This window comes from Telmatherina bonti (genome assembly GCF_933228915.1).
Source record: "Telmatherina bonti genome assembly, chromosome: 13".
Taxonomy (NCBI): Eukaryota; Metazoa; Chordata; class Actinopteri; order Atheriniformes; family Telmatherinidae; genus Telmatherina; species Telmatherina bonti.
Window position 1 is genome coordinate 23,162,262 of NC_136611.1, and position 14,778 is coordinate 23,177,039.

A 14,778-nucleotide genomic window follows, 5' to 3' on the forward strand; every position below is an offset into this window, starting at 1 on the left:
ATGAAATAAGTAAAGTGCCAAGTGAGTTCAAAAGATCATAGATACCAAATATAAGATCACAGGAAATGACTGTCACAGTCACTGCGTATGTCTGCTGTAATTTCAAAGAGAGAAAGTAAATAGTACATCGTAGAAAAAGGGATTGGTTTTATATCAGTGGGATGCATCATAAGCCATCACTAAGATGAAAGCTTCCTTAATCATGCCATAGTTCTTTGTTTGTTTGGTCTCTTCTCTTTGGGAGCTACACAAACTTTGGACCAGTAGGTGGCACTACGTCCCTATCAAGGACTTGATTAAATTATCAAGCAAGATCAACAGAACCAGAAGAGAGAACTGTTAAAGAAAAAAAAAAAGCACTCATTCTTTCTGCAAACCATTATATATTATTTATATTTATTATATTATTTTACTAAACAAGTCAAGCTGATAATCTTTGGATCCCAAGTACATCCAGTCATCCCTGCAGTGCATGCACAAAAATACAGCAGTAGCACAGTCATCTTTTGATTTCCTTACTCTCCTGTATATAACACTTGGGTGCTAAATGGAAACAAAACCTCAGAAAGATGCTGTCTTCACAGAGACATTCACTGCAAACAGCTTGACTGACTAGTTCGAGCCTTCAAGGTTTGCTTTAACCTCCTAAAATGGAAGCTATAACTTCACGATATCAAGCTCTAAAGGTGAAATGATAAAAGATAAAAACCAGCAAGCAATGGCAAATGTAGAATCTACAGCCTAGATCTACTATCTATGTCAGAGTTTCTCAGCAGAAGAAATGACAAACTAAATGTAAACACAACAGGATTCTGGCCTCTGTCATCATTTCATGGTAGTTAAAGTAGAAAAGGTGTACCTAAAACAGATCAGAGGGTTTTCTCCTCTGTCACTGTTGTCATTTGTATCATAGCCGAGATCTGATGGTCAGCATTCTTCAGGTAAACAGAACAGGCTTTTCTATGAGAAATGTATCTATCTGTGCTTAGTTATAGGTAGTCAGAGAGACAACTATACAGGCACTTACTTGTCACTCTTACAGCCACTAGTTTAATTTAGAATAAAATGCAGTAATGACTGATGCACAAGGCCAGTTCTACAGCAGTTCTTTCTTTATTACCAAAGCCTGGAAGTGCTGGGCCAAAATTACTAGAAAATATGGAAGAAAGCGGACATACTTTTACATAAATTAGTCTTTCTTTTAAACATTTTCTGCCCTCTTATCAACCGTTATCCTTCAGTATATCTTTGTCTTTTTCTCTCTGTGGAAAATTGCTTTTCAGACAATTACAGAGACTTTTCAGGAAACCCAGCAGAAACAAAAAAGATATGCTGAGTTTGAAAAGCTGCAAATCTGCTTAATTCTAAAATGCAAGATTCAGACATGCAACAAGAGCTTGAGATAAAGTGAAAGTAGGTTAAATGTGATTTGTTTAAAAAAACAGATTTTTTATTTTGTTTTATGAAACAGAATGTTTTCCCTGTTAAAATTAGCCTTTAAAATGAATCAAAACCTGTGACAAATTATGTAAACATCTATGTCCCAGCTGATGCTATTTATCAGCTACAACCTAAGCTCCTGGGAATAAGGAATTAATACTTATTAGATAAAAATGGGGCATTCTGAGATTGCAAATAAGCTTATTTTAATTTCAAGTGATTTTCTAGAACAATAGGCAAGATGTGGATACCTCTGATGAGTAACATGGGCGGTCCAGTTATTAGGCAGTCTGAACTGCACTCTTAATGTGCAGTATCCAGCTCCCTACTGAGGATCCATTTTGATCTTAATGGACAACTGGAACACTTATGACTCTGTGACATCTGGGACAGCTGCATCTCTGCTACAGGAAAGCTCATTTGCACATATTCAATATCTACTCACCACTAAGGAAGTGGGAGCCGACATTGAGTTGCAAATGATTTATGTTTGATTAGCATGAGGAGCATGGAAAGCATCCCAAAGCCTTTGGACATCACGTGTTGTTTTATCCAGTAAGAGTGACCGCAGCCCACCTGTGTCGCATTATTGTTGCCAGTCTGTCTTTTTCTGCCTATGTCCTCCATCTCTTTCATCCTGTGCATCCACAAGCTGTCATCCTGCAGTTGCTATGTTGTTAAATTTCATGACAGAAAGGATCAGCGGTCAGGGAGACACAATAAAAACAAATATAAAAGCTTTGTTTACTGATTCAAACTTATCAAGTAGCTTTGCTTAACCTTTCATTGAAATACATTAATATACCTTCATGATGATCAACAAATGTAACATAGCAGGCTATTGTGGGATAGCCTTGACACACATAACCCCTCTTTCTACAATACTGAGCCATTTCTTTGGTCTGACTCAGCCCATTGATGATTAATCTTTGTGGAGGGTAGCATTAAAAATTCCCTGGCTCCAGCTATTGATTTAAAAATGACCCATCTCTATCTGCTCTCTCATTACTCTGACTTACAATCATGCCAAGTTTTGGTCTTTGTGAATAAAATGCGTGTTTCAAATCATTGAATGTTGTTGTACTAGGACAGAAAATTAAGTGTATTTTGATGGTAATACCAGTCATAAAAATTACTCATAATATGTAATCATTCATAAAGACTCATCTGCAATCATCATTCACAAGCAGTGAATACAAGCAGGTTTAACCTTGCTGACAATATTATTCTGCACTAGAGAGTGCATTAATGTGTAAGTCAGTGTACAATACAACTTGTTTGTGTGCTTTCGAGTTTGCAAGAGGCTGTGATGAAACCAGTTAAGACGGGAGAGAACAATGCTCGAGGACAAGGTAAAGGCACCGTGCAGAGTTCATCTGTAAGCCAATGTTGCAGACCACAGGCTGGGATACGCTCTGGATTTGTCCTCAGAAAGGTCTTGTAAGGTGCAAGCAGCGATTCCAGAAAGGCTAACACTGGGATCACAGAAAGGGAGATGTGAGACAGACCAGGAAGATAATGCAGGTAAGGTTATCCCTCAAGGACATAGTAAGAAGTGATGGATGGAAGGAAAAGTAGACTTTTTTTTCTGATGTGGGGAGGGGGAGATCACTGAGGGCAAAAACTTGACATGAGCACTTCAGACAAGGTGAACTGAATAATCAAGCTGAATTCAATTTACTTGATCTTCTATCATCATATAAACTGCAATATTTAATAAACTTTCCATAGATTTTTTTTTTGGCTGTCACACCATCCTCCCACCTTCAGTTTTTAAATTTGTTTTAAATTTTAGTTCATGCTTAAGTAAACAAAGTGTTACTGTTAAAAATTATGAGAAACAAAAAAAAAAAAGTTATGAGAAACACAAAAACTAATCAAATAAAACAACGCTGGTAAAAAAAAAAAAAAAAGAAAAAAAAACCTTGTTTATTACTCTTTTGGTATTATTTTCCTGGTATAAAGATGGAAAGCAAGGACTAAATCAGGGCAAAAGAATTGCTTACAATAAGACAATATTGACATTCTTAATTGTGAGAACTTGAAGTTTTAGATCCCAGCAGATGTAAATTTTGACAGCCCAAAAATCCTTGACTGCACATTGCTGAAAGATTTTTAAGGCAGTGAGACTAAAGCACCCAGTGACAACTAGAAACTCAAGAAAGGAAAGTGCTTAAATTCATCAACATCTCTGGATGATGTCAGTCATACTATCGCCATTGATAAAACTTGTTTTTTCTTAATTTACGATGCCCAGTCAGCTGCGAGGTCAGCATCGATCATGTATCTGTCAGTGTGTGTTACAACCAATGGTCCCTGTGGCTGTAATGAATCTTAATTCAGCTGCCATCAAGACAGATCCAGAGGGAGGCAGAAATATGTTTCCAAGTGTCCAAAAGAGAAAAAGCATCCTTTACTGATTAATATTCTTATTCCTACAAGGCATCTAACACAGATCATTTTGCAATAACTTCATTAGTAAACACAGACAACTAAAATCAACCCAAAGTTTGAATATCTGCCATACACCCACTTTCAAAGAAAATCTCTTATGCAAGCAACAAGAAACACTGCACAGAAAGCAACCTGGAAAAAACTACGTTTATAATGAGGGCTGCACAATATTAAAGAAACAAGTAATATGTACTGTGTAACACATGAAGCTTCACTGTCCTATAATCCCTGGAGTTATTTAAAGAAATATCTTCAGTCATAAAATAGTGTAAAACCATGAAAAATTACAGGATGGAAACATAATCCCATTTAGGGGCTAATCGACTAGTCACCAGTTACATTGACAATTAGTGGACTCTTCGGATTATATGTAAATTGTTGCTTATGGCACCAGCATGCAGCTGCTCTTACATAACCATCATTAAATTCCAGCTCCAAGTGTTTTCTCTAAGAGTAATGTACCCTCTAAAATAAAAGCATAATAAAATATGAAGGTGATAGCTCATTTAATAACTTTTAAAGAACTTTGCAGCTTGTAGTAAATTGAGCAAAACAAGCCACTGGTCATAAAAACAAATAAATACTCTTATAAGTTTTTCTTCACTTCATATGTCTGTGGCATCAAACATAGCTATGTTTTCAATTAATGCTAAAAAAAAAAAAAAAAAAAAAAAAGTAGGGATCTAAAACCAAAAATAAATTAACAACAAAAATAAGTTTAAATTCACTGTTAATGTGAGCAGTTAATTAGCCAACTAGCAAACTGAGATGATGAGTGTCCCTGTTGGGCAGAAATTTAATTTAACAACAGGCTTCTATTTAAGATGCTCCTGCATCACCATTGTACAGCCATGGAAGGCAAGTTCTACCTTAAGAGATTTTGCATTGCACATGGTTTTCATGGATTTTTATTAAATGCTTCCAAACTCGAGCTTCGTAGCTGCCTTGCCATGATACTGTTGTCTGGGCAAAACCTTTTTCTGTGGTATCACTACTTCACATGCATGTTAGGGACAGAAAAACAGAAAAGCCAGTGGAAGCTATAGCATATATATATATATATATATATATATATATATATATATATATATACATATATATATATATATATATATATATATATATATATATATATATATATATATATATATATATATATATATATATATATATATATACATATATATATATATATATATATATATATATATATATATATATATATATATATATATATATATACATATATATATATATATATATACATATTCATTCATTCTCTCATTTTCCTAACCACTTATTCCAATGAAGGGTTGCGGGGAAGCTGGAGCCTACCCCAGCAGACACAGAGACAAACAACCACTCAGGCAGGTGTCAGAACGGAGACAGGATGCAAGACGGATACTGATTTAGCCTCCATCATGGGGTGCCAAAGTACAAAATCTGCCCAAGTTTAATAGTGCCACTTTAAGAAGTACTTTCATTTGTAATGTTAAGCTCAGAAGTATCTTTGGGAGCTGTTTTCCACATTTGCACCCGTGCATGCTTTTAGTTAGTGTTCAAAAATATGCCCAAAACCAGAACGTCCTCCGATGGCAGACCTCCGTTACACATCTATACACATCGCATTTCAAGTCAAAATGTATTTGCAGTTTTTATATTGTTAATGTTGAGAGTATGACAATGAAACATTTTGCAGCCCTATTTATAAGGATTACACTTTTATTTTATTCAACCTTTATTCATGCAAATAGTCCCTTTGAGACATGCATTTTTGTTTAAAGCGGAACTATTATGTGTATTTCAGGCTAATTTATTTTTATTTCTGAGACCAGAAGGGCTGGGATTGATCGAGTTATTGTCACAAATTGCTTTATTTACTTCAGACCGACCCTCTCCGTAGGCTGTCAGATCAGCCTGTGGGCAAAACGAGTGGATTGCGACTCTTCTGCATTAAGCCCCGCCTCCCGCCACTGCACTACATCGGGAGAACGCACCGCAACTGCTTTCACCGTCATTGTAACATCTCATAAACAGAAGGATTAGGCTAATATGAACTCAATAAAAAATACAAAATACAATGTCAACACATAGCATACAGCCCTACATGTTCGATCCTGAATCAGACCCTGAAAACGAGTGGAAAACAGCAACCCACAGCAACGAATGCAGCAGGATGTCTCTCACCAATCACCGAACCTTATCCCCGGGACGTCACAAGGATTTCCAAGTAGAAAAAAGCTCTCTAAAACGATGCGTTTTTCGTCGCCATGGAAACCGAACTGAGAGAGTGCTGGAACTCAAACTCAAACTCAAACATGCGTTGAGTTGATAAAAAACAGTGCCGTTCACATGTCAACACTGTAACACTGTAGAAAGCTCAGAAAACTCCAAATACCATAATAGCACCCCTTTAAGAGAGACATATATGGCATTTTTTGTGACACAATTTTAAAAGGCCTGAGCTCACTCAGGGATTAAAAGGATAACTCCCTTGTTCAATACTGTCAAAAACAGAGGACTTTCCTGCAACACATTGTTAACTTAAGCATTGAGATTACGTGTATAGAAATACTCACACGTTCTACTTTAAATATATTTTGTACTGAGCCATATAGTTTCTCTGACACAGAAACCTACTTCTCTGGTTTGTCTTTGATAAATATTTCAAAGTGGTCCACATGACCTGAGTAAGTGGGGGAGATGAGCAGCATGTCAGAAAAGTAGATAGAGAAGTATGGATTTCAGTCACAGAAATATCCAAATGTAACAGACTTTGTATATTGTGCATCTTTATGATAAGTTATCAATAGGCTGGCAAGAGGAAATGGCAAGAGCAGTTTTATTCCTCTTTGATTTGACTATCCTGTAATGCCGGTTGTATCAGAGCAACATAAAGTCACAGTAAGTTAAAGTTATGTGTGGCGTTCAAGTTATTGTGTAAGCAGACGTTCCAATATGATGAGAACCTGGATTAATGGAGCCTATTAGGAGTATAACTAGACTACACTTCAAAAAAATGTCCATTATGAGGACAGGAGGCTGAAGCAGATGCCCACAGGACTATCAATGTAACCAATACCAATGAAAATAAAGTCTTTTTATCCCATGCATCATTGGAGTCTGGAATACAACCCCAAATTAGAAAAAGCTGTGACAGTAGAGTAGGATGCAAACAAAGGGGGAAAAAATGTGATTCTTGTTCTTATTTTGGGTTTCATTTCATTTCAAGCTCAAAAACATTTTATGATTTGTCTTGTCAACTTTATCTAATTTGTTAAAAAAAAAAAAAAAAAAAAAAAGCACTTTTGCATTTTAGTCTACAATACTTACAATACAATACAAAAAATGTATTTTAGTTCTGAGGAGATCAAGTTATGAAGCCTTCCAGCTCTTCTTATCTTAAAGTGAGCCACAAGTACATATGGTACATTTTTTGCTTCAGAATTCTTCAAACCTCTCTACTGAGGCCAGATCAGGACTACAGGCAGGCAACTTAGAAACTATAAAATCATCCTCTTCAACCTTGCCTTTGTAATTCTGCAGATCATTTTTGCATTGTTTGTCTGAAAACTGTATAAATGTCCCTAGAAAAGATGTCAACGCCACCTCTGACTACTGCTAACTTATTTTTTCTTTTCTGCCCAATAAAGTTTCATATCCCATTTTTGAATGTAACCTAACAGATGAACAGATGTAATTTGACAGATTTGACAGTTTGAAAGTAATCGCTTCCTCATAAAATTATACCAGCTAGAGCTGAATGACAGTTCTTAATGCTGGGCTGTCTGTGGGACTGAAGATCACTGATGTTTGACCTTGTCCTTTGTACTGAAATTCCTCCTGATTTCTTCAAATGTTTAATGACAGGAACTGTATATGGGAATATGTGTGAATCTCATATTTCTGTGAGAAACTTGTTTTCAAATAATTCCATGACTTTCTCACACTTTTGTTGAGAAAATGAAGATCTTCTGCCTATCTTTACTCCACATACTCAGAATTTCCAAAATAATGCTTTTGTAGCAAACATTACTTATCTAAATAACATTTTCATCTTCAAGAGTTTTTTGAGCAAAACAAAAAACATATTGTATAAAAATCACAGGATTCGAAAGAACTACAATTAAAATCAAATTTAACAATCAGTGATTTTCCACATGGGTCTATTTTGAAAATGAAGCCTTGTGTCTCAATGAGACAATGTGCATAAATAAAGGCTAATTGAAAATATGAAGAAAAGCACAGTTAAAATGTATTGAATTGATAATCTGTAAAATATTCATGACTTCAAAAAGAAAGCAGGTACATATTCATCATAATAAGTATGTATTTCAGGATTTAAAGTGTTTTCAATTTAATTCCTGGACTTTTTGAGTTAGGTATGCTGAGCACAAGCTCTGATGAGCAACAATACACAACTCAAATATTTATTCAACTAAGCCTACATTAAAGGAATGGTTTGTCTCAGTGACTGCTGGATGATGATCAACAGTCATATGAAACCATTTTTTGTTTTTTACTTTCTTACTTTTCCATTCACAATTCTTTATTCTTCAACTGCGCTTTCACAAATAAATGCTGAGAGTGACATCGCATAATTAAATGGTTACTTTTAAAATGAACTTGAATCAATTTTACCTAATACAAATTGCATTGTTTGACAGCTGCTAAAATAGACTTGTTTGACAGAAAACCACAGCTGAGGCATCTGTTACCACCTCTTACTGTTTAGAGCAATAGATTCTGCAACAAGGATCACAAACTTTGGACCATGAGGGCTTCAGATTCAAATCAAATGGCTCTCCAACAGCTTGTTGTCGAGTTCTGCACAAGTCTGTCAATGACCAACATATTTGAATCAGGTGTGTTGCTGCACTGAAACACCCAGCAGGACGGTGGCCCTTGAAATCCAGAGATGATAAAGCCATGTGCTATAACTACATATTTGACAAGCAGATAAATGCATCAGGTGAGACCGGGGTGCAGAGGCTTGCAGAACTCTCTTTAATCGTGTCTTTAAATTCATTGTGACAAATGAAATGGGGTTGGTGCAAAGCAGCCCCATAATAAATCTCATAAAAGTCATTCTGATTCCAGTATGGCACTGTTCCCTGATATGTTTTACTAAAGCTTCCATACGCATATTAAAATCGAAAAATAAAATCTATTTTGTATTGAAAAGTAAAACATGCTTACTTCTTTTTCCTGTATTGATCAAAAAATGGAATTACCTCCAGAGCTAGACATAAATGCAGCAACCGAGAACAGAAATGTTTGTGAAAATAATGTGCATTTACTAGATTGTTTATCAAAATTATCTGTGTACTGGTGTGTTTACTTCTTTTTTTATCATAACTCTAAGGTACTGAAAAAACATGTCTATTTTAATCTGTGCTCATCCCTTTACTTTAATCCTTCTTATCATCCACTTGTCATTACCTGTGAGTCTCTGATTCATATTTATTGCCTTTATTTCTTTTATATGTATGCAGTCAGACTGAAACAACTGACAGGATCACTGTACTGTAACCCCACAAGATGAAACAACATTGTTGTGTGTACGACTGCTTTAGTAGTGCTCTCTTCTTTCCAGGCAGGTGGAAAGTCAAACAAATGACCAACAAAAGCTTGAATAAACATGTGCTAGCTGACTGCTAAAATGTTATTTCACAAAGGGTGATGTGTGTAACTGTAAAGTGATGCAAATGAAGGCAATAATACTTGCTTTCTTATAGCTCTTCAAATGGGCATGGTGATCTTTTTTTTTAGATTTATGGGAAAGATCTTTTGCCAGCTTCAGTGTGCTTATAGGCTAAATCACTTTTAGACAGCAGTCTGGTTGCCAGTCCGATCTGAAGCTCTCACTAAGTGGTGAGATGAAAAGCTTTGCAATAACTGCTGCCACTTAAACAAAAAGTACATCTTTGCTTTCACACATGCTTTCTCTCCAGTATTATTCCCATGATATTAAATCATCCTCTCTGAAATGAGACGACTATTTGTAGAGAGTGAACTGGATCACAAGCTGGCACACGTTCCTCCAGACGTTGCATGTTATGCTGCATCCCAGATGTTTTAGTCTCTGTGTCATTTTTAAGAATACCATCTATTTCATACTAGTACTCTTAGGACACTTCAACTTAGTATGGAATGGGATTATTCCTGCCATGAAGCGCTGCCTTGTGGTACTCACTTGTGTGATCTGGAAACTGGCCAAATTTCATGATAGAAAACAAAAACAGGATGATGAAGCCTTCAGCGTGTATTCAGCTTCTGTCTTCAGGCAAGGACACAGTGATAGACTAGGAGGCTAGAAACATCCAATGTGGTACTGGAGCAAAGGAAAGCAGCAGGCAAAGGGATAGTTTAGTTAGAAATGAAAGGAGATAACCAGCTTTAAGCGAAATGAGATCATTATAAAGAATAGTGGCTGTGATATTAATGTGTAAATCTGTCGTTTTGTCTTGATTGTTAGGCCTACATATAGATCTGCGTTAGCACTGATTGCACTCATCCCAGCAACACACTACTACAAGCTACAGGATGGAGTAAAGAAATCAGCCGCCTGGAAAATCGATGACTGCATCACATGATTGGAGCAGCGAGGACGCCGCAGCGACACATCATGAAACTTGTCTCTTTGACTTCATTTCCAGACCAATGCAGTCCAGCCCACATCTTTTGGGGTTTTCATTTTCACAGTAACCTTAGATGGTAGTAATGTTTATGTTGTCGGATGCGTGCCGTTCTGCATGACTACTCACGGAATCGCTTGCGTTTTTACGCAGCAGCTCCTCCTCTTCCATCACCGCGGTGCGGTCAACCACCAGCGTCTCGAAGCACGCCGAGCCGAGAGAGGAGCTCTTCTGCTGGTACATCATCAGCTGGGACACGGGGAGTTTGGGGCTTCCATGGGCCGTTAGCTCTGGTTTGCTCCCTGTGACTCCAGAAGCCGCGCCAAGGGGGTGCAGCAGCGACTGCCCGTCCGAGCTCGTGCATGGGGCCACGTCTCCTCCAACAGACTTATCTCCTTCAAAAGGAGCCGGCGTGGAGCAGCATAGGTTAGGCTGTGATGATGAAAACACACGGTCTAACTGTTTCTTTTTCCTCTTAAACATCCACAAGCCAGACTCCTTTTTGCTGCCCTCCGCGCCCCCGGCACCGCGACGCTCAGATCCCAGTTTAGGACTAAGCCATGGCTTGGTTTTCTCCTGGAAATTCTTCCACATCCTCCGCTGGTAGGACATGGACTCCTGTCCCTTAGCAGTGCGTTCAGCTTTTGGTGATTTTTGCTCCATGGTGCCTGTGCAGCAGCCAGCCAGCCTGAGCACACTCTGTGTTGTGAACGGATGTCACAGTTGGGCTGCTGCAGCTTGACTGCACTTCCACTGATGATCAGTTTAGAGCGCCAACAAGGAGACGCACGGCGTTGAGGAAAGAGGTGTCAATCTTGCATCAAACCTTGCAGAATGCCTTTGCAGGCGCTATAAGTTATTATGTCACACCGTATAATACACCACTCAGACAGTAAGAAATTTCCTCAGAAGTTTTAGCTCACCTCAACTCCAAAGTTTGAGCATTTACTGAGATTGCGTCAAAATTCCCTTTTAAAAAAAAGACAGCTGAATGATGCGCTTAGTTGTCTCAAAGTCCCTGCACTGTCGGCAGTGTTTAACCAGGGGTGAGACAAACTTGCCTAATAATTGTAATATTCAAATGAAGGACGAAGAGTGCATCGCGCCTCCCTCTGGCCAACCATGCCACTTGACTGGATAATCTGTGTGCTTGTGATTGCGTAACATAACCCTCAATTGCCTTGTGGAGATGTTAATGATTCAGTTGTAGATCCCTTGTTACTTCATCTGAATTTACATCTTTGTACTTTGATACTTGATGTGTCTGGGGTATTCACACGCTGATGCATTCATTCACTCCCAAAACACCTCTGTTCAAAGGGCTTGCTCTCTTTTTGGGTTTGTGTGCATCTTCTGCATTATGTCTGGATATTTTTTTCTCCCCCACCAAATAGGTCAGACCTCAGTGAATGTTATCACCCACGTGCAGCAGCAAGCAGAGCAGCACAGAGCACCCAGCCTCGTTTAGTTGCTGCTGTTGAGATGTGTATAATAAGTCATTACATCTGGCCCTCTGCCCTTTGTTTCAGTGCTGGCCTGTTCTCCCCCCTCAGTTAAAACTGTGCCTGCTGTCACAAAAACAAAAACAGTACAAATGTGTAACTCTTTCACACAGATACATGATACAGAAGAGGTCACCGAATAGTCACTCATCTTAAATTTAAAATATGTTAATAGTAAAAGTTAATGAGGTCTTGCATGTTGTTTGGATGGAGATTTATTCATCTGATACAACCTTGGAGTCACCTGTGGGAGTGATGATGGATGTATTAGTAATGCTGATGACACCATGTGTTATGGGACCTTTGCCTTGACCCTAATGTGAAGATTACAAGTGGCTTTCAACTCTGTGTGATGATTTATAGCAGCACTGATGTCTACAGCCAACCTTTTTTCTTTTTCCCTCCAGAAATCTATGATAACTGTATGTCTGTCAAGGACCAGATGGGAAGCCAGTAACAAGTTTCCGTGGAGATCTGGAAGTTTTTACTTGATGGCTTATCCCATCCTATAAAATGAAATATTTTTTTATTACAGTCCGCTGCTCTAGAACCCTCTTTTAGTTAAGTGAATGGAACTGGAAGCACGCAAGCCAAGCAAGTCCTGTCAGCTGCCATAAGCTTTTCTACTGGGCCAGTGTGGAAAACTGATGAATCTGCACTGAGAAGGTCTTTCTTTATAATGATCCCACTCTTGCTTATCTACAGCAGCTTATACCAGTGACACAAAGATACAAAGATACTTCAAAACCTCAAAATGGCTTTTTTTGTCCTCCTCCCTGATGAATTCAGTTGTATGTATTTCAATGCTACCACACTTGACTCAAACTAGTTGATAATGTCATGCTGATACTGGTTAAATGAAGCATGATTTATCCATTATCACACTGGGTATGCTGACTGTTCAGCCAGTAGCTATAAACCCATGCAAAAAAATACTATATTTTGCTGATAATATTAGTAATTAGAACCATATTCATTAATCTTCTGTGCCTGTTTCAGGTAATCACAAATTATTTACATAAATGTTTTCATTTTATTACATTTCTACATCAAACTGTTTCCAGTAGGGCTTAAATGGGTGGTATTTACTGGGAAAGTATGACCTTTTCTTTCATCCTTGTGTTGCACAAAAGAGGACAATTATTGATTCTATGTGCAAATTTTATTCATTTTATAAATGTACACAAATATCCACTCTCTCATAACCTGTGGTGAGCTTTTTTCGATTTGAAGGTATTGAAATAAATATTTCCAGAGCAAATATTTTCTGACATTTAAGACCAGTACAGAGAGAATCAACTATTTGACAACTGCAATAGATTAGGTGAGAATAAATGACCATCTGTATTATATACCATCATAAAGAAGATACTTCTGAGAAATGCTTCTGAGCTGTGGTAATCAGTTACACCAGTATTCACACGTTAGCAAATGTCATAGTTTGTTCCAGTTAAGCTGCACACCACAAAGACAATGCATGGTTACTTTTCTTCCCAGCAAGTAGGCACACCCCATTGAATGAAAGCAGTTACACAAACACATGAACTCAGACGCCAGCTGAAGAACAGCACAGAGCTGACAATGTTGAAATGGGAAAAATGAATCTCTCCCTTTATATCATCTAGGGATGGTATTGCTTATTCAATTTATTTTAATCATGAAAAGGTAAATCATTTAAATGATGATGACGTATTAACTTAGATTCAGGAGTGGGGCCACGCCTCGACCACACCTCCAATCACCTGGCGAGCCTCCTTATACTCGATTTACTTCCTCTGAACTCTGTGTCTTTCTCTCAACCCCACCCTTTCCCATCCTCCGTCTTCACATCTTCCATTCTGTCTTTCCATAACTCCAATTTGATGTCTTTTTGTCCAGCCTTCCTTTTTCCCCACCAGCCTCTCTCCTTAGCTGTCCATCCCTTCTCCCGATCCCTCACTCCCAACTTTTCTTTTCTTCTTCCTCTCCATCTACCTTTGTCCTTTCTTTTCTATTCTTCTTTTTCTTCCTTTCCTCTGCTGCATCTGTACCTTTCCCATTGCCCAGTCATACCTTTTTTCCCATTTTGTTTTTCCTTTCTCTCCCTTGTCTCTTTTCTCTTAAATCACTTTAACCTGACATGTTGTGACATGGTCCTTGCTCATGAACACAACAGTAAAGAGTACACATTTGATTGAAAATGATCACAATGCATGCATTACGCACAATGCATTATGTTTCTTTGCAGACAAGGGTGTAATATTAAAACCCAAAGCCCTCTCAAAGTCATAGATAACTTTTTTGACCAATTCAGTTTCTAATATTCCTATTCAGTGCAACCATCAGAACTTTTCCATCGTATATTACAGTTGCTAACTTACACACGTCTTAGTTAATGTGGGCCACTCATGCAGCTGCAAAATCAATCTGTCAATCTGTGCTTGAGAGGAGATAAGCTCTTCTTCTTATTTGGTAGTTCTTCCTCTCCCTTGGTTGATGGGATGAAAACAAGGTTGAGAACATTTAGAGCACCGCTGTGAATCACATTGATCAAATTAAAGCTTAAACCACTGTAGCTGCAGGCAGGATAGCACAACACACACCAAGACATGACCTCAGAGCATGAAAACCAATTTCAATTAATTACCAGAAGAAAAAATACACAAATGAACGCTTTATTTCTTGTTTCCTTACAGACTGAGGATTTCTGTTGTCTTGGAGGATAATTTGAACAGTCAGGATTGGACAATGGCTGTGTGGCTATA

The 14,778-nt window shown here is 37.8% G+C and overlaps 1 protein-coding gene across 1 annotated transcript in view; it reads right to left on the minus strand.

Moving 5' to 3' along the window:
* Positions 1-11,219, minus strand: part of LOC306764706 (multiple C2 and transmembrane domain-containing protein 1-like) — a 144,324-nt gene extending 133,105 nt beyond the window's left edge. Inside the window, exon 1 of the mRNA XM_079251921.1 lies at positions 10,662-11,219. Coding sequence (XP_079108047.1) covers positions 10,662-11,195 — 534 coding nt within the window. The 5' untranslated portion in view covers positions 11,196-11,219. The remainder of the gene's footprint in view (positions 1-10,661) is intronic.
* Between the last annotated feature and the right edge of the window lie 3,559 nt (positions 11,220-14,778).